The sequence below is a fragment of the Pecten maximus genome, unplaced genomic scaffold, assembly GCF_902652985.1.
Source record: "Pecten maximus unplaced genomic scaffold, xPecMax1.1, whole genome shotgun sequence".
NCBI classification, from domain to species: domain Eukaryota; kingdom Metazoa; phylum Mollusca; class Bivalvia; order Pectinida; family Pectinidae; genus Pecten; species Pecten maximus.
In genome coordinates, this window is record NW_022983102.1 from 6,843 (window position 1) to 26,899 (window position 20,057).

The 20,057-nt window shown below is 35.5% G+C and overlaps 1 protein-coding gene across 1 annotated transcript in view; it reads left to right on the forward strand.

The window, feature by feature from the left end:
- Positions 1-15,336: 15,336 nt before the first annotated feature.
- Positions 15,337-20,057, forward strand: part of LOC117321466 — a gene marked incomplete at its 3' end in the record, with an annotated part of 39,848 nt that continues 35,127 nt past the window's right edge. The window contains exon 1 of the mRNA XM_033875882.1: positions 15,337-15,426. Within this exon, the coding sequence (XP_033731773.1) occupies positions 15,402-15,426 (25 nt within the window). The remainder of the gene's footprint in view (positions 15,427-20,057) is intronic.

The window sequence follows — 20,057 nt, forward strand, 5'->3', positions numbered from 1 at the left end:
ATCTCCAACAACATATCAAATGTAAGCTAAACGGCACAACATAATTAACCTTAGACATATCTGGGTTTCGTGGTATAAATATTTGTTACGAATGATACCTTATGGGAACAATATCAAAAAGTTACAAATATTTTTGATGCACAAGAACCGAATGTGAGTTTATCACTTCCTTAGAAATGTGAAATAGCTAAAATTATGACTCAAAATTTCGACATTTTTCGTCTTTGAATTTGTGTTACATATTTATTGTGTAGATTTTCTCTCTTTACTTGTGGTCATAATGTTTAGTAAATCATACTCTTTAGAAAATAAGTTCATTTAACCGTATTAAATTACTTTTTTGACTTCAAAGTAATGATATCCAATTGTTACTTGATGTTACTTGATGTAGCTTAAAATATATACCATCTGGCAATTGAACCTTTAACTGACAAATTCACCGGTCCCAGATTTTTCCGAAATTTTTACCATAAGTTTTATAATGAGCCAAATAATCACAAAATGTTTTTGGTACACAAGAACCGGAAGTGGGTATATCGTTTCCGTAGAAATCTGACACGGCTTAAAATATGACTGAAACATTCAGCAATTTTTGTCTTTAAATTGATGTTACATATTCATTGCGTATATTTTCTCTACATATTTTTGTTCACAATTTGCAGTAAATCATACTCATTAGTAAATAAAATCATTAGACCACATCAGATAATCTTTTGATACAGTTTTGGTTGAAAAACTTACCCCTGCTGTACACCTCTAGTGGACAACTTATTTTGGCCATAGCACAGGCCCCTGGGACCTTTTTAATTTTTCAAACCTATTTTAAGTATTCACTCTAAGGGTGCTACAAATAACATCTGGTTTTGGTCAAATTAGTTCGTGGGCAAAATTCTTTTGTTCGTGAAAATGATCCTTTATTAATATATTTTGTCTAATCAATCATATCATACCAGAAAGAAAACTTGATGAATTGATGCTTTTATTCCCGGACTGCTTGTGTATTTTGCATTGAGTTTACATTGTGTGATTATTTCATACTGTACAGTTTAATTTTGAAGGCACGAGACCAAGAGCTTCATGGCCATAAGGAAACTGATGCTGGGCCAAGGAAGATAACCACAGGTAGGGAGCCCGGCCACTACGGACGGCCCGCTAGTCCTAAAACAGCACTTAGTAATTCTTATAATGAATTGATTACGCGAACCAGACCATAGGGGAAGAAACTCACAATTAAAAGGTCACTAGAGGTCATAATTAGCAAACATTGAGAGAAAGAATTATCGTCTGGATGCAAAGGGAAAAAAGTTAATTATTGAGTCGTAGAATTATGAAATAGTTGCTGTCAATGCTAGATTCGAAATAATGTTGGCAATCTCTATATAGTTATACAACAATATAGCTATAGTTTAGTCATTGACAACTGTGATTAACATTGTGATTTGTATACTTATTGATGTGGACATACAATGTATAGGATTCGAGTTTGATTACAGGTTCTGCTCAATATCACGTTATAATTTCAGTTTTCATGAGTGTAACGATATTATAAAGAACAGGGCAAGCATCCTTAATAGTTAGTTTATACGTGCACACAGTCTGTGGCGTAATCAATTCTTGAGTGTACCTCGTATATTGGAACAGGACTCGATAAGAAAGACAATAACCTTAGAAAAGCTACTTTGTAAACATGTGTTGGTCCCGATTCTATAGAAATATTCGAGAGATTAGAGTTCACAAACGAGGGTGACGATAGGAATATACAGCAGGTAATTGAAAAATCTGAGAAGTTCTGCGTCGGTAAATCAAACGAGAACTACGAATGGTACTGGTTTAAAACGAGAACAAGAGGCAAGTAAGTCAATCGATACCTGCGTGTCGTCATTGGAGACTTGGCTGAAAACTGTAATTATAGGACGCTAGAGGATGTGTTGATAAAGGACCGAATCGTTATCGGAATCCGTGACAATCAAACCAGAAAAAAAACTTCTACAAGACTCCAAGTTAACCATGAACTTATTTATAGATATCTGTCGCGCAACTGAGAAAACGACAAAACAAATTAAGGCCATTACACAGGAGGAAGTACAAATGGTCCATACACCGAGAAAGATGAGTGCTTATCAGAGATACCAGACTCAACGACCATGGAAACCAGCTGAGTGTAGGTTTTGTGGAGGCACACATGCATTTAGAAAGGATGCTTGTCCCGCGTGGGGAAAAATGCAACAAATGTCACAAAACAAATCATTCGGAGGTGGAATGTCAGAGTGTCCAAGCATACCGAAATGCAAACACACCAAGATAGAGAAGAAAATAAATGCATTGGCAGCAATGAATAAGTACAGTTTCAGCTTGACTGTGGAGTACGGTAAATGTCTTCCCCGCATCATCATATCGTAAACTCTATCACGACAAAAGGATGAAGAAATTCAACGAATCAACGAGAAAACAAGTCATGTTCACCAAAAGTCAGACAAACCCTTTTGGGAAGCGTTGTCGAAAGGTCATTAACCCACAGAATCAGAAAGAGTATGATTTATAGTTTGTGATAATAGATGAAGATGTTCACCAAATCCTAGGATCGACAGCTATAAAGGAAATGAACTTTAATACTATTTACAGAGATGTGATAAAAGGAGGGAGAAGACACGTGATCCGAATCAGCGATCATGACTCTCTAGCTCAAATCACGAAGGAAACTATTGTTGATAGATATCCTGAAGTCTTCAATGGTGAGGGTAAGCTACCAGGTAAACACTACACCTAGAGGAAGACGCAGCATACAACCAACAAAAATACCTACAAAAATACCTACGATAAATGTATCGGTACCCTTGAAGAAGGCTTGAGAAGAAGAACATTATCACTTAAGTTTATAGCCCAACGGATTGGATATCCACAATGGTCGTGGTTTCCAAGCCCTGTGGTAAGTTGCGTCTCTGTACCGATTCCGAGCCTCTGAATAAACACCAACAATGGATGATATGTTGCATGATCTACGGGAAGCACGTCTTTTTACTGTAATTGATGCTAAACATGGGTTTTGGTACATAGAATTATATCACGAGAGTAGTCTGCTTACAACCTTAAGTACCCCGTGGGGAAGGTATCGATGGAATAGGATGCCGTTTTGAATTAGTGCAGCCCCTGAGGAATTTCAGAGAAGGAACAACCAAGTTCTTGAAGGTTTAGATGGTGTGAAAGCTACCATGATGGCATTCTTATCTATGACTGTGGTCATGACGACACACAAGCCCTACTGGATCATGATAGGAAAGTGGAGCAACTCCTACAAAAATGTCAGGAAAAAGGAATATGTACATTTGTATTAACAAAGAAAAGATGAAACTTAGACTCACTCAGGTCAAGTACATGGGCCATATATCAAAGGATGGTTTACGCGCCGACCCTGAGAAGGTCAGATCGATCGTTGAAATGCCTACACAAACTGACAAAAAGGGGTGTTCAAAGAATATTAGGGATGGTCAACTACGTTCAGAAATTTGCGCCAAATTTGTCTGAGTTAACTGCTCCTTTACGACAGCTGATTCGCGATGAGAATGATTGTTTGGGACAACGATGGTCATGGAAAGGCTCAACGGGACATTAAGAAGGTACTGACCGATGCACCCGTTCTGCAATATTTTGACCAGGGTAAGAACACTATACTCTGTGTGATGCTTCACAGCATGGATTAGGTGCCTGTCAAATTTAGGATGATCAACCTATTTATTTCAAAATATTTTATTAACAATACACATATAAAATACAGTATTGTCAAAAGAATAAGACAACAGGCTAGGCCTATATAAGTCTTCTTCTGAAGATATTCCGGTTGGACCTGGCAGAAAGATGTTATGTTCCATATTTAGATACTAAAATTAATGATATATTGCTAGAAAAAGCACTATTGGTTACTGAATAGACGGTAGTATAGTATTATTAGTTATATCAAAATAGAAATAATTACAATTAATGGAATAATTCTTCAAAATAGAATTGGGCAATAGTTAAGTGGAACCATAACATATCAATGCCAGACCCAAAAATGAAAACTAGTATGTAATACAGATACATATTTGTACACACTAAGAACTCACTCACACATTCATTCACACATTTGTACTAGAATGGTATAATGTTACAGTATTAAAATATAAGGATAAGAAACTTGCTGCAAATTTTATATGCATAATGACAGAATTTTTACTACATGTAGTTTATTATGTATACATAGAAAACCGCTTTGAAGATTTAATATATAGATTAACATAATAAAGAATAGAATTATTCAAATGATCAGGTGCATTGATGATACCAGATACTAAACAGTGAAGATTTACATAACCTAACAAATTATAAATGGATGTAATATGATGTCTTGAATTGGAATATAAAGAACATTGAAAGAAAAAATGCACTGTATCCTCTTTAGGAGCACCACATGTACAGGAAGCATTATCAATCAGGTGATCTTGGAACCTATCATAATTAAGATCACTTTTAAAATTTCTAAGCTGGCATAAGATTATATTAAGTTTTCTCGGAACAGAATTAATAAAAAAATCAGATACAGTAATATCAATAGTTGTTTTTAGTTTACGTTTAAAGGAAGAAATTGAGACAGAGTCCCTTAGGGAACTATCAAGTGCATTCCACATAGTCATAGTTGCTGGAAAGAAGCTTTTCATATAGCTATTAGTTCGTGCTTGAGGTACATTAAAGACTCTGTTATTTCTGAAGGTATATATATTGTTTACATTTAGAAATGGTTGTATTATATTGAAAAGATATGATGGAGTGTAATTATTAATAATTTTAAACATAAGCATTAGTTTATGGTTTCGTCTTCTTGTACTTAAAGACTCGAGTTGTGTTTCATTGTATAGAATGTGATGAGAAGTACCTCTTCTGAGACCCGTTATAATGCGCATAGCTTCAAGTTGGACAGATTCAAGAAGGTCAGATTCAGTTTGAGAACAATTGTCCCACACAACATCAGAGTATTCTAAAACTGGTCGTATATATGAAGTATATAAAGTTTTTAAAGTTTTCCTATCAACTAAATTTTTTAGAACACGAAGTATACTTAGCCTAGAGTTAGCTTTATGATAGATATTAGAAATATGATCCGCCCACGTACCTTTACTATTAAAGGTTAGACCTAAGTGGTTGTGGTTATCATTTTGTACAATTGGGTTATTGTTAAAAAAAAGATGAGGGTGGTCAATGTTCAACCTACGACTGAAATTAATAGATATTGTTTTATTAGGATTGAAGAGAATTTGCCATTTATCAGCCCATTCAGATATTGAAACTAAATCATCATTAAGCATTTTAGTAGGTGTATCTAGGTCATTATTATTGTGTACTATAACATAGAGGGAGGTGTCGTCAGCAAAGAGTTTTATATTAGAGGTTATATTATTGGTGATGTCATTAATGAAAAGAAGAAATAGAAAGGGACCAAGGACAGATCCCTGAGGGACTCCTGCTGATATAGGTTTAGTGCTAGATTTATATCCTTCAATGACAACCCTTTGTTTTCTGTCAGATAAGTAAGCCTTGAACCAATCATATAGTCTACCTTTAATTCCATAAGTTTTTAATTTTTGTAACAGACCTAAATGCCATACTCGATCAAAAGCTTTACTTATGTCACAGAAAACAAAGCGTAAATCCTTACCTTGGTCTAAATTACTACTTATAGTATTGTATATATCCGTTAGTTGATTTACTGTTGAGTCAGTGGGTCGGAAACCTGACTGATGTTCACTTAGCATATGATGACTTGAAATATAATTATATGTGTATTTAAAAATAATCTTTTCTAACATTTTAATAAAGATAGATGTAACTGCAATAGGCCGATAATTATTTAGATCACTAACTTCACCCTTTCCTTTATAGAGTGCAGTAACATTAGCAACTTTTAAAATATCTGGGATTTCACCAATAGATATTGTTTTATTAAACAACAATTTGAGTGGATATACTAAAGACGGCGAGATATGTTTAACAATAATTGGTAGGATACCATCAGGTCCAGCTGGTTTATTTTTATTAAGAATGTGGAATTGGTCAATTATATCTTGATCAGTTATATTAATATCAGACAGTTCAAAATGGGACAAGGGAGGTAATTCTAGTAGGTTATTAGTGTCTACAATATCAGAGGCAATATTAGTAAAGTAATTGTTTAATGCTTCGGCTTTATCTTGTGGATGAATAAGAATTTCATTGTTATGTTTCAGAGGATAGGATTGAGTGCTGTTATTAGAAAGTTTACCCATAGTTTTAGCTATTTGCCACCATTTCCTAGGATTAGTAGATTTATCAACAAGGGAACTCTGTAACTTTTTCATGTAATTATCCTTAGTTTGCCTAATCAATCCAATGGTCTCATTTCGAAAACTTCTGAATTTGGCCCAGTCTTGTTCTCTATTTTTTTCTTTAGCTATTTTATGTAATCTGTTTTTTTGTCTCAATTTATGCCTTATTTCACCTGTCATCCATGGTTTATCATCGGGATGTACAATAATTGTTTTATGTGGTATATGTGTATTAGTAGCAGAGTTTATTTTCTCTAAGATAATAGAATATAGTTCATTGATATTATTATTGATATTAAAAATATTATCCCAATCAACAGTCATTAAATCATTGTTTATATCATCCCATTTGGCTTCACTGAACTTGAAGATATTTTTTTTATAAGGTTTGCTTTTTAAAGTTTTAAAACATATATTAGCTACAATGGGACAGTGATCACTACAAAGAGGAGAAAGTACCTGTGTTGAATTAACGATATTGACATTATTGGTTATAAAAACATCTATCAATGTAGCAGTAGTATCTGTAATTCGTGTTGGAGCTTGTATTAGATTTTTTAGTTGATATTTAGTAAGGAGTTTAGAAAGATGAGAAGAAGTTTTCATCTTTAGTAGGTCAACATTGATATCACCAGTAATTATAATATCATGATTAGTATTGATGAGGTTATCTAATGTTGTATCAAGATTGATCCAATATTCTATTGGTGTATTGGGAGGTCTATACAAGCAACAAAGGAGTATTTTTTTATTAGAAGTATTGATCTCCAAGATAATATGTTCAATATTTTCGGTTTCTAGATCATTTCTACGATTGATAATGAGATTACTTTTAGTATAAATCAATATGCCACCGCCTTGTTGTAACTGCCTATCTCTACGATATAAGTTAGGATGTGAATCTATCTTTAAATCAATATTAGATATATCAGAGTTCAGATGAGTTTCAGTTAGACACAAGATATCATTATCACAGAATTCAGTTTCAACTAGCTCAATTTTGTTCCGAAAAGACCTAACATTTAAGTGTAGTATTGATAGATCACAGGAAAAATGTTTTTGATCAGAAGAGGTTAAAGATGGACCTGGATTGATATGTACATTACCTGACATAGTAAGTAGTATTTTAATTACAAAAAGATAAAACTTCAAATTGGAAGTAATGGAATATAGAAAGCAAGTCATATAAAATCTAGTACATTCATACTCATTCATACTTACAAAGAACAATAACACTAAACAAAAAGAACAAAATAGTAGTTACATAAAACACAATACAAATCTATGGACAGGTAGATGGTATAACCGGTCTCCTCCATGTGTATATATTAACACAAGAAAATTTTAAGTATTAGAGTAAAGTAATTTGATGTGCATGTATGAAAAGTAGGATTTCATTGAAGTAAATGAGAAAAGGGAGAACATCGCCGACATCATTATAGGCAGGGGAAGGGAGGTAATTTATATACGTTTTTATAAGGAGTCTGAGAATTACTATAATTTCAACACAATGACTTTCACCAGCAAATGTTTTTTTTTTTTTATATTAACTTTACTATATGGTTATTGAATATAGCGATTACAGTATATAAAACGCTAATAAGAGTAAATTTCATAGCCAATCCTCCTAGGAGGAAAGTTGGTAACCAGTTCATATCTACCAGCCACGAGTTGCAGGCAACAATTGTCCATTGTGTCCACCGACACCACTTTGCCTTTAAAACATGGCAAACTATAGACATGGTCAAGTCACCAACAATCATCCCATCATGATTACAGATTAGCTTAAATATAGAGGAATGCAGCAATGATTGCATGATGTCGATTTTATATTTGCAAAATATAGATATAGACAAGGGAAACATGAAGTAAAAAACATCTGAAAGCTGATTTTTTTTTTCTTAAATCATAATTAAATAACTGACTCGTTCACAGGTGGATGCCAGTTAGCTTAATGTCAGGTGATCGAGATCAGAGAAATACAAAATTGAATTATAAGAATAAGAAGCAATTCTGGATACAGTCATATCGCTTCAGGGCAATCAATATTCATTTAATATATGACATACAGTATTAGTAAAGCAGATCAAACCACAGGCGTCTGAAGTTCTGACAGTAAACTGAGATATAACACCATATAAAAAATAAGAGCATCCACTATAAAAAAAGATCAGGTATGCAACGCCTCCGATGTCAACAATCACCTAAATCTCTGCAAACGGGAAAAATATACGATTTACAACATAACCACTGGTACACACAGATGCCGCCAACACCATCCAACACTCGACAAACACAAACCACCACTCACTGCGTCCAACAAGTTCCACCTCAGCTAAAAACCTTCTGAGATGGTCCGTCACGTCAACCATGTCGTGAAAATGGCGGACACCGTCACGCAGGTCCGCAGTGAACATCGAGGTAACACTCCCCAATTCACGAAAAAAATAAGAGTTATCTGCCCTTTATTTTCAATCGTTTTAAAAACAGAGAAACATGTTACACCAGAAGTATTAAAAATGTTTCAACGACAAAGAATATAAATATAAATTGAAAGAATCCATGTGCTTCTAGAGTTCTATTTTTATTGTCAATATCATGAATTAAAAAGTATTACCTCGACACTCACTGCGGACCCGCACAACAATGTCCGCCACCCTCACGACATGGCCGACGTGACAGACCATCTCAGAAAGCCTTTAGCTGAAATAGAACCCACCAAACGCAGTGAGCAATGGTCCACGTTTGTCGAGTGCCAGATAACGTCAGCGGCATCCGTGCATACCAACAATTACATTGTAAATCGTATATTTCTCCCGCTTGCAGAGATTCAAGTGATTGCTGACATCGGAGGCGCTGCACACCCGTTCCCCCCCTCATAGCAGACACTCTCACCCCCTATATGGAACTATATCTCAGTTCACTGTCAGAACTTCAGACGCCTGTGATCAAACTTACACCGTGATTCTGTCAGTGCACCATCCACATGTTTACTTCGAATACATAACACGAGTAGTATACGCACTTAGAACCGTCAATACCGGAAACAGGTTATACTAGTCAAAATAATTGTTTGTTAATGATCAGGTTAAAATACCCGATAACCAAATCAAGGTAGAGCGGTGTACGTAATGTAAGTGGATAGCTTTTTATAACACAGCAAATACTAAGCTGCATTTCGCGCCTAAAAGATACTTGAGAACTTATACAATCGCTGATAATGAGAAGAAACTTATTAGTATGGTCAAACTGACTACACTATGATGATATCAGTAAACATGTGAATGATATGTTGTTACTTTAGTAAGATGCAGTCAGATCACGAGAAATATGTATTTAAAAGCTAATACCCAGTCAGTCACCAGACAACTACCCCAAGTATGTAGAAAGAATTGCACAATGACGTACATATATTAATATACACGTCCTTGATCTAAACAATCTCGGACAGTTATTCAAGATCTCAGACATTATAAGGTCTACACAAGAAAGCAAGTTGAAGAAACTGATATATATATATATATATAATATAATCAGATATAATCAATGAAATTTTTTTTATTGAAGATAAGAAAATGGACTATATCTATCTGATAAAGTCTCATGATGTAATTATGATACAAGTGTGTAAGCCTATACATGTATCATATATTACTACATGTAACTCATATACATGTATACTGACAATGCACTACCTATAGACATACACGTTTACTTAAAGATGATATATCGTTTCTTAGGATTAATATCAATGTTCTTAAGTATAGGGTTATAGGTCCACGTCAGCAACACTGTCAGTCAGATCACATATCTAGTCTCTTGTCACAAGCTTCAAGAATGGGGCCTCCTTGCTGTAAATTAGGCGCGTTTTTTTCTTTTTCTCTTGGGGCATTAATGCTCTTTGCTTCAGTAGCTCTCCTCTACGTTTAGATAACTCTGGTGGCAGATCCGTTACTACTGCCAATCCGCAACCAGCTTTGAGAATTTTCAGGGCCTGACTGAGAACCGTGTCCCTGTCAATAAGGGACATAAATCGAACTATAATATTCCTTGTACCCTCCTCACCTGATGGAAGTCTATGAATGGCTTGTATTAAAATTGACTTTACATAACCACGTTCAAGCTTTAGCTCATCAATGAGGAAGTCACGGAGTTTTTTATCTGTGTCTTTGGGCAGTTCTCTAATATTTCCAGATAACCCCCTCACCACGAGGTTCCACTTCCTCCCCCAAAGTTCCAAAGCCAACCGTTCGTTCCTTTCATCATTGATTTTGTCTCTTATGGACGGAAGATGTTTGCTGTGAATATCATTAATTTCGGAGTTTACCCATGTAGCAGCTGAGTCGAGGACATCAACTTTTTCCTTCAGTTCACTCAGGCCCTTACGGACATTTGTCAATTCTTGAGAGAAGGAGCAGTGGAGATTTTTAAAACACTCAGAAATATCAGAGAAGTTTTCGCACTTATAGTCTGGCATAGGGGGTTGACTTGTCTCCATACTGGACATAATAGTACGTACTTGTCGTATTCAGAAAAGCGCACGAGCTAATGACACGTGTACGTTCTATACAGGTGCACGTACGGGTGAAAGTTATATATAGCACACTCTTTACAGGTATTGAAGGTGTCCAAATATCTATTTGAATATATTTTTTTATCAAACCAGGCAGATCTTCACATAAGACAGTTCTTTAGTAACACGCTACATCAAAAATTATGCTAAAATACTTGCATATAACTGTAGTAGAGTTGAAATAATAACGGAGGTGATCCTCACCACGACTGTTCACCTGGTCGTCATACCGGAAGATCAACCTATTGCATATGCGTCGAAGGCTTATTGTTTATAGCTTAGATTCAATTACTCTTAAATGACACCAGGTATGTTAAAACAAGTTCCATTCCCAACGAGTGTTCGAGAAGTCACTGTTTTGCAAGAGTTGTGTCCCTTTTGATCATTAACTGCAAAGAAAATCACATATTTCTAAATACTCTCTTTAACAGGCCGATTCTTTTATAGGTAAACCTTGACCATGATAATACCTTGTACATATTATTGCACTGTGTGTAACATAAATATTGGCAATATGTTGTATTTTGGGTATTTACCCAGCCCCATTTTATATCAAAATCAGTCGGTTATGTAACATGTGATTCTGTACGTCGTTTCCTTGTGACAAATGATGTTTACTTCTTCTTTCCCAGAGTGGATTGTTGTTGCTGAAACTGTGCTTTGCGTTGTTGGTATTGGTTATATTCATCATCTAGTCTTTTCTTACTATCTTCAATCTTTTTCTTTTCTTCTGTGTGTTGTTTCTTCAGGGTGTCAAACCTCTGATGCAGCTATGATACTATACTCTACTGAGCAGAATCATGTGCAAATAGAAAGAAAGTTATTGGCCGTTGAATTTGGAATGGACCGTTTGGAGAACTATACATATGACTGCCAGATACTAGTCGAGTCCGACCATAAGCCTCTTATAACGAGGAAAAGTCTCACGACTGCACCAAAGCGCTAGCAACGGATGTTGCTTCTATAACAGCTTTTCAGTTCTGGACTTGAATACAATCCAGGACCACAGATGTACCTTGTTGACACTCTGAGTAGAGCGTATTTACCACTGAAACGTGAAAGTGACCGTTAACAAAATGAAAAGTTGTTTGAAAAGGTGAATATGGTTCAGAACCTACCTATTTCACCAGAGCGCCTGAAGAAATTATAGGATGGAACCTGAATATGCTGACTGCGACCATCAGGAAAGGATGGCCAGAAAGAAGGGATATGTCTCATCCGCAGGTGCAATCCTATTTTCCCTTCCGAGAGGAACTAACGATACAAAATGGAGTGATATTCAAATCGGATCGTGTCGTAATACCGCAAAGCGAAAGGCTTTCACTCAACTAGAATCTCAGGGAGGTCTAGGCATCGACGTAAATACTTGAAGGATTTTATATGTGTCAACAATATAGTGAGCCAGTGACTGCTATCCATGAGTGAGAACTGTAAATAAGTTTAAGTGTTGAAGAACGTTTTATTGAAAAAGATCATCTGATTATTTTTTTTTTGTAGTTTTAAAGTTTTTTTTAATGTGACACTAGGCTAGGATTGTGAATTTATGAACACTGAAAGTTTCAGACAGTAATTATAAGAATTTTCATAAATCATAAAGTGTGCTAGAAATTTGTTGATTGAAATCTTTAAATGAACCCCATATATACATGGACTTGGACAGTATTTTCTTTATTCAAAAAGGGGGGATGTAACGATATTATAAAATACTGGGGAAGCACACTTAATAGTTAGTTTACATGTGCACACAGTCTGTGACGTAATCAATTCTTGAGTGTACCTCGTGTATCGAAGTTGTATGGTATACAGTATAACCGACAGACCAGAGAGCTGCTTGTGTTGATAGAACATAACAATGAGTGATGGGCAATCAGTTTAAAAACAACCGATTATCTGTTTGTAATATAATGCCATCAGCCGATCAATTTTCGATTACAAAATCGGTTGATTTTTATAAAAAAAAAAAATTAAAAGGAATGGATATGAAATATGGTTTTTGGATAGTGACTTCCAATTATAGATTTATGGAAAGGACAATCAGTTTTCGATTATAATCAGTAATCAGCCAACCATTATTATACATGTATGAGCTGTAATTTATGCATGCATCCTCTATAACACTTGTTGAATTCTTAGTGTCGGTTAAGATATTGTGTAATAGGAGATTGAAAAACTTTTGGCGTATCAATTTTGTGAATTAAGTGATACTTTATTTGTATGTATGTTTATACGTGTACTGGGATATACAGTATACAGTGGCGTAGGAAGTCGTCAAAAAGTGGGGGGGGGGGGGGGAATATTTGTTTTAACCTTAAATTTTACGCACTAAACAAATCGTATGCCATCTCCGCAAAATAAGCCAATAATTATCATTTCATCCCATGATAATTTATGTAGTACGAAATAAGGTATTTACGCAAAGCAGGATATTATTTAAAGTAAAACATGAATCACCAGGCCCGGATTTTTGAAAGGAGGGGGGGGGGGTGGGGGGGGGGGGGGGGGGGGGGGGGGGTCTAGTAATATAGTGATAATGCGAGCGCCGTAGGCGCGAGCCGATTTTTTTTTTTTTTTTTTTGCGAGGGGTCTGGGGGTTCCAGGCGGAAAATGAATAAAGCACATTTGCAATCATTCGGGATCAGGCGCGGATCCAGGATTTTCGAAAGAGTGGTCCAGTAATTAAAATTAAGTGATAATGCGAGCGCCGTAGGCCGATTTTTTTACGAGGGGTCTGGGGGACAGGATTTTCGAAGGGGGGGGGGGGGGGGGGGGGGGGGGGCAGTGATTTAGTGATAATGCGAGCGCCGTGGGGGCGAGCCGAATTTTTTCATTTTTAAGGCTATATAAAAAATTTCCTCCTCCGAAAAAAGGGAAAATTTACCTAGAATAGGTATTCACCTTAAAAACTTATTATTTTTCCTTAATAATTGTCAGGTTTTTAACTTTTCGAATCTGATAGAATGTGTATCTAGAGCGAACCTTATATGCTGCTAATTTGTCGACAACAGATGCTAGTGCCATTTACTTTTTGTATACGGTGTTTCCTCTTTCGTACCTATCGGTAATTAGTATCACGTATCTATTCACGTTAAAACCGCGCATTCTTATCCATGTTGTGTTTTTGTCTTATTCTAATAATGAAATCCATCAACTTCACAAATTATCATCAACTTATCGAATCTATGTGATGAAGTTAATCAAAATTTCGTATTAAGATATAAATATTGACTTACCAGGCTAGTGCAGACGACCGACACACAGGTCTGAGGATTGATATACTAGTATAAATGTCGGAATGTTCCGGATGTACAAGATTAAGTTTTTATCGTTGCCTTCAAGAACACATTTTCGGTTCGAAAATTTACAGATATTTATCGAAATGAATATAAAAATTCGCAGTTTTTTAGATTTTGGATGTCAAAAAGTGGGGGGGGGGGGGCAATAAAGATATGTTTGCCCCCCCCCCCCCCCCCCCCCCCCCCCCCCCCCCCCCTATAAAAATATATATTATATATTAGACCCGTCAGTCAGTTGAAGCCGTGAATGTTTGTTGAGCAAGTAAAAGAACAACAACAAAGATGGATCCATCCAGTAAATAATTATTTGTTGACAAATCAAAGGATCCTGAAGCGCCCTCTTTGCATGATAATAAATGGGTGCTTTGATTTAATAAAAGGCATAATAGGCTATAGGCAATTTTGCACATTTTGTAAGTTTGTGTAATTAGAAATTACATTAATTGTAAGAAATCACAGGATATACAATAAAAAAAGTTCCCGGTGGACAGAAGTGTCACACAAGGTGAAAAAGACATACACACACCCAGGGACTCATCAATCTGATAGTGACAGAATAACGGAAAGAGTTGGAATATCTATACCAAAACACTTGGATCCAAAAGATCACAGAACGGATACCGTCCTAAATCCCTGTTCCTCAACCAGACCACCACCCATTGACCAGCTGGTAGAGAAGAAGAGATCCGAGTTAAAATGTATTGGAATAATTGTTTTGGGACTGATCAACTGCCAGAGATTATTAAGAGCGCTGCTATCTGCGCCCTGCGGGCACGAGAGCGAAGCTGTCTTAATACTGTCAAATGACACCCTCAGGTAGAGTTGACCAAAGAAAATATTTTATCCTGCAACTGCAACACACATTACCGATAACTACTGACGGATACACGTATGCTTTATCTGTCAATACGATTGATTTCCTAAGCCTGGTACCAAAACAAACCTTGTATCACAGGTGCCTGACTCGTTTTATAAAATAATAACATATAGAGTACATATAAATGAGAAATATGTACTCTATATGTTATTATTTTATAAAAACGAGTCAGGCACCTGTGCTTGTATTGTAATATACTAGCCACGTATTATCTATTTATCTGTACATACACACTGTTACATGGGTGGGTGCACACTTCCAATTAACCAGAACAAGGAAGCAGGTTTTAGTTACTGACGTTGTCGACGAGGCCACTTGGTCTGATAATGGCTACTTTGTCAGAAAAAGCAGGTATGTTTGCTAAAATCTAATTACCACAAATGAGCTTGGTTAACATGGCATTAACACTTGGTTTCGTTTTAACTTGATCAGGTTGGGGGAAATCGCCAACTTGCGTATACTACCACTGTACCGAATCGTAGAGCTACACAATGCTAACATGCATATGGCCGACGGCGATCCAGGAAAGAAAACAACTTGTCTCTGTTTTCATATTTGTACAAATGTACTGACAGTGTCGTAAGGGACAGGAGTTCGTATCATATGCTTATCTGTAAGGGCATGTAGTAAGTAACTGAAAACGTGTTTTGAAAAGAACGAAAGTACGGACCGTCCTAAAAACAGTCAGGGTCATTTAATTACGTGCCAGGTTTGGAGGTGGAAGTGAGCCGGTGTAACGTTGAAAATGGACCCCCGTGGAAATTGTTCCCCGTGGAAATGGTTCCATTTTCAACGTTGAAAATGGAACGGGATGCCGTGGAAAACGGAACCAAATATCAAATTTTCGTTACATACCCGTTGAAAATGGACCCCGTTGAATAGTGAACCACATAAAAGTATTGGATCTCGGTACCAGTTTATGTTGTCATAGACGTTGCCATAAAATATGCTTACATAATACAATGTATAAACGATATTGAAGGACATTGGTAAAATAAAATGGCCTGTGACCTCAGGTGACCTTTGATATTACATTAGGCTGTTATGAGAAGTGTATATAAAATGTATATAATACTTATGTACATTGATTAACACTTTAACTTGTGACAACTACTGACCAAGATAATGACCATTAGCATCACTTTAAATACAGTTGTAAGATGTCCCTATACAAGTACAAGATATTGATTGACATTGATTAACAATTTGATCTTTGACCCTTGGTGACCCAGATAATGACCTTTCGTATAACTTATCACCGTTATAAGATATGCATATGAAATGTATATGACATTGGTCCAAATTAATTAAGAATTTGACCTGTGACCTTTGGTGACCCATATAATGACCTTTGGTATATATATACAAACTGTAAAATGATATGCATATGAAATGTATACGATATTGATCGACATTGAGTAATAATTTGATCTTTGTCCCTTGGTTACCCATATAATGACCTTTCGTATAGCTTATCACCGTTATAAGATATGCATATGAAATGTATATGACATTGGTCCAAATTAATTAGAATTTGACCTGTGAACGTTTGTGACCCATATAATGACCTTTGGTATAGATTCAAACTGTCATATGATATGCATATGAAAAGTATACGATATTGATCGACATTGAGTAATAATTTGACCTTTAACCCTTGGTGACCCATATAATGACCTTCCTATAACTCATCACTGTTATCAGATATGCATATAACATGTACACGATATTGATCGACATTGATAAACAATTTAACCTTTGACCTTTGGCGACCCAGATAGGTAGCACACTACAGTAGGATAGGCTGGCCATGGACGATTTTTTTTTTGTTAAGCAAATAACTCCTGTATTATGATATGCATAAAAAATGGGAAAACAAATGTACACTATAATTGGTATATTCAGTATGAATGAGTACAAACAGGCTTCACATTTGTTAAAACAAAACTTAATAAATTGGTTCCGGATTTTAAATTTCCGGATTTTCCGAAAGTGTGTTTACACAGAAAATTTAGTTTTGTCTACAGCAAAAAATGGAAGCCCACCGAAAAGGTAAGATAGCAGGAAAACCTAATTTACAACATGTGTCAAAACAAGATTAATTCTATCTTTGGGATAGAGATATTTAATTTCAAATAGGTTTCAGAAAAAAAATTGTGTAGAGAATTGTGTCATTTGGGTCAAATATCATACTATTTTGCAATTTTTGAGCATTTTCTAAGCTGTTACCATGGTATTCACAGCTCTAAAAATCACAGAAAATATAAGTTTACTGATCCTTCAGAGCTGTATTGAAATTGCAAATGTTGTACAGATTACAAATATATATACTTTATTAGAGATAATATGTAGGGTTAACTGGCAATGTTTACATTTCTAAAACATGTGCCATATTTTTCAGAAGTTGGCATTTCTACTGTACACTGCTACCATAATGACCTTTGGTATAACTTGTCACAGTTATAAGATATGCATATGAAATGTACATGGTGTATACGACATTGGTCCATATTTATGAAGAATCTGAATTGTGACCTTTTGTGTCCATTTTAATGACCTTTGGTATAAACTTCAAACTGTTATATGATATGCATATTTCAATGTATACGATATTGATCGACATTGACCTTTGACCTTTGGTGACACATATAATGACATTTTGTATAAAGTTTAACTATTATAAGCTATTCATAAAACATGTATACGATATTGATTGACAAAGATTTGTTCAATCATATTTTCGGTAAATTATTTATAAACCGAGATCCACTGTAGCGTTTGAATATGGAACTGGTGTCATTTTGAAAGTTATGGGGTCCATTTTTTAACGTTGAATTTGGAACCGGAGTCATTTTCAGCAAATGATATGGAAATGGGTCGGTATGTTGTGGGGTCCATTTTCAACGTTGAATATGGAACCAGGGTCATTTTCAGCAAATGATATGGAAATGGGTCGGTATGTTGTGGGGTCCATTTTCAACGTTGAATATGGAACCAGGGTCATTTCCAGCAAATGATATGGAAATGGGTCAGTATGTCGTGGTGTCCATGCACTGACATGGCATTGTGAGCGGTCGGACAAGGCTGGCTCTATAGAACTCATGATGGATAAATTTATGATGGATCTGATGTGAAATTACGGAAAAGCCTGGACAATATTTGTGAACATTTCAAAGGGCATCACAGTGAGCGGACCAAAATTATGAGTGTTAAAAACTAAAAATTACAACAGAAGATGCCGAGAGGATACTTTACAAGGAAATAAAAACCTCCAGTTATACACAACTCCCAAGGACTATGTCAGTTGCGTCAATACCCACTTTGTGGTACTAGTCTACCATGATAAAACAAGGGCCCGTTGGAGGGCCACTCCATATTCAACGTTGAAAATGGACCCCACGACATACTGACCCATTTCTATATTATTTTTTAAAAAATGACCCTGGTTCCATATTCAACGTTGAAAATGGAGCCCACGACATACAGACCCTTTTCCATATCATTTGCTGAAAATGACACCGGTTCCATATTCAACGTTGAAAATGGACCCCACAACATACTGAACCATTCCCATATTATATGTTTAAAATGACACCGGTTCCATATTCAAATGTTACAGTGGATCTCAGTTTATGAAAAAAAAGAACGCTTAATAGGACAAATTGTTTATCTATGTCGATGAATATCATATACATGATTATCTTATTATTGTTTGAATTTATACGAAAGGTCTTTATAAGGGTCAACCAAGGTCAAAGGTAAATATCGATCAATATCGTATACATTTTATATGCATATCTTATTACAGATTGAAGATAAACCAAAGGTTATTATATGGGTTACCAAAGGTCACAGGTCACATCGTCAATCAGTGTCGATCAATATCTTGTATATGATACATATATGCATAACTTATATAAGTCATAATTTATACCAAAGGTCATTATACGGGTCACCAAAGGTCACATGTCAAATTGTTAATCAATGTCGATCAATATCGTGAACTTGTTACATGAATATCTTATCATAGTGATAAATTATACCAAAGGTCATAATATATGTCACCAAAGGTCGAAAGTCAAATATTTTATCAATGTTGATCAATATCGTCTACATATCATATGCATGTCATATTACAGTTTGAAGATATACCAAAGGTCATTATGTGGGTCACCAAAGGTCACAGGTCAAATTATCAACCAATGTCGATCAATATCGTGTACATGTCATATGCATATCTGATAACAATGATGAGTTATACCACATGTCATTATACGGGTCACCAAAGGTCACATGTCAAATTGTTAATCAATGTCGATCAATATCGTGAACTTGTTACATGAATATCTTATCATAGTGATAAATTATACCAAAGGTCATAATATATGTCACCAAAGGTCGAAAGTCAAATATTTTATCAATGTTGATCAATATCGTCTACATATCATATGCATGTCATATTACAGTTTGAAGATATACCAAAGGTCATTATATGGGTCACCAAAGGTCACAGGTCAAATTATCAACCAATGTCGATCAATATCGTGTACATGTCATATGCATATCTGATAACAATGATGAGTTATACCACAGGTCATTATTTGGGTCACCAAAGGTCACAGGTCAAATTGATAATCAGTGTCGATCAATATCTTGTACGTGTTATATCAATATCTTATCATAGTGATAAGTTGTACCAAAGGTCATAATATGGGTCACCTAAGGTCAACGGTCAAATTGTTTATCAATGTTGATCAATATCGTTTACATTTTATTTGTATATCGCATTACAATTTGAAGATATACCTAAGGTCGTTATATGGGTCACCAAAGATCGAATTGTTAATCAATATCGATCAATATTTTATGCTTGTTAAAATGTATACAGACTTGTATCTTATAACAGTGCTGTTATTCAGAGCCTTACATTGGCCCCAACCCCTTTTCAAACAACGGGGGTTTTCCTTTTCAAAGGCCCTTTT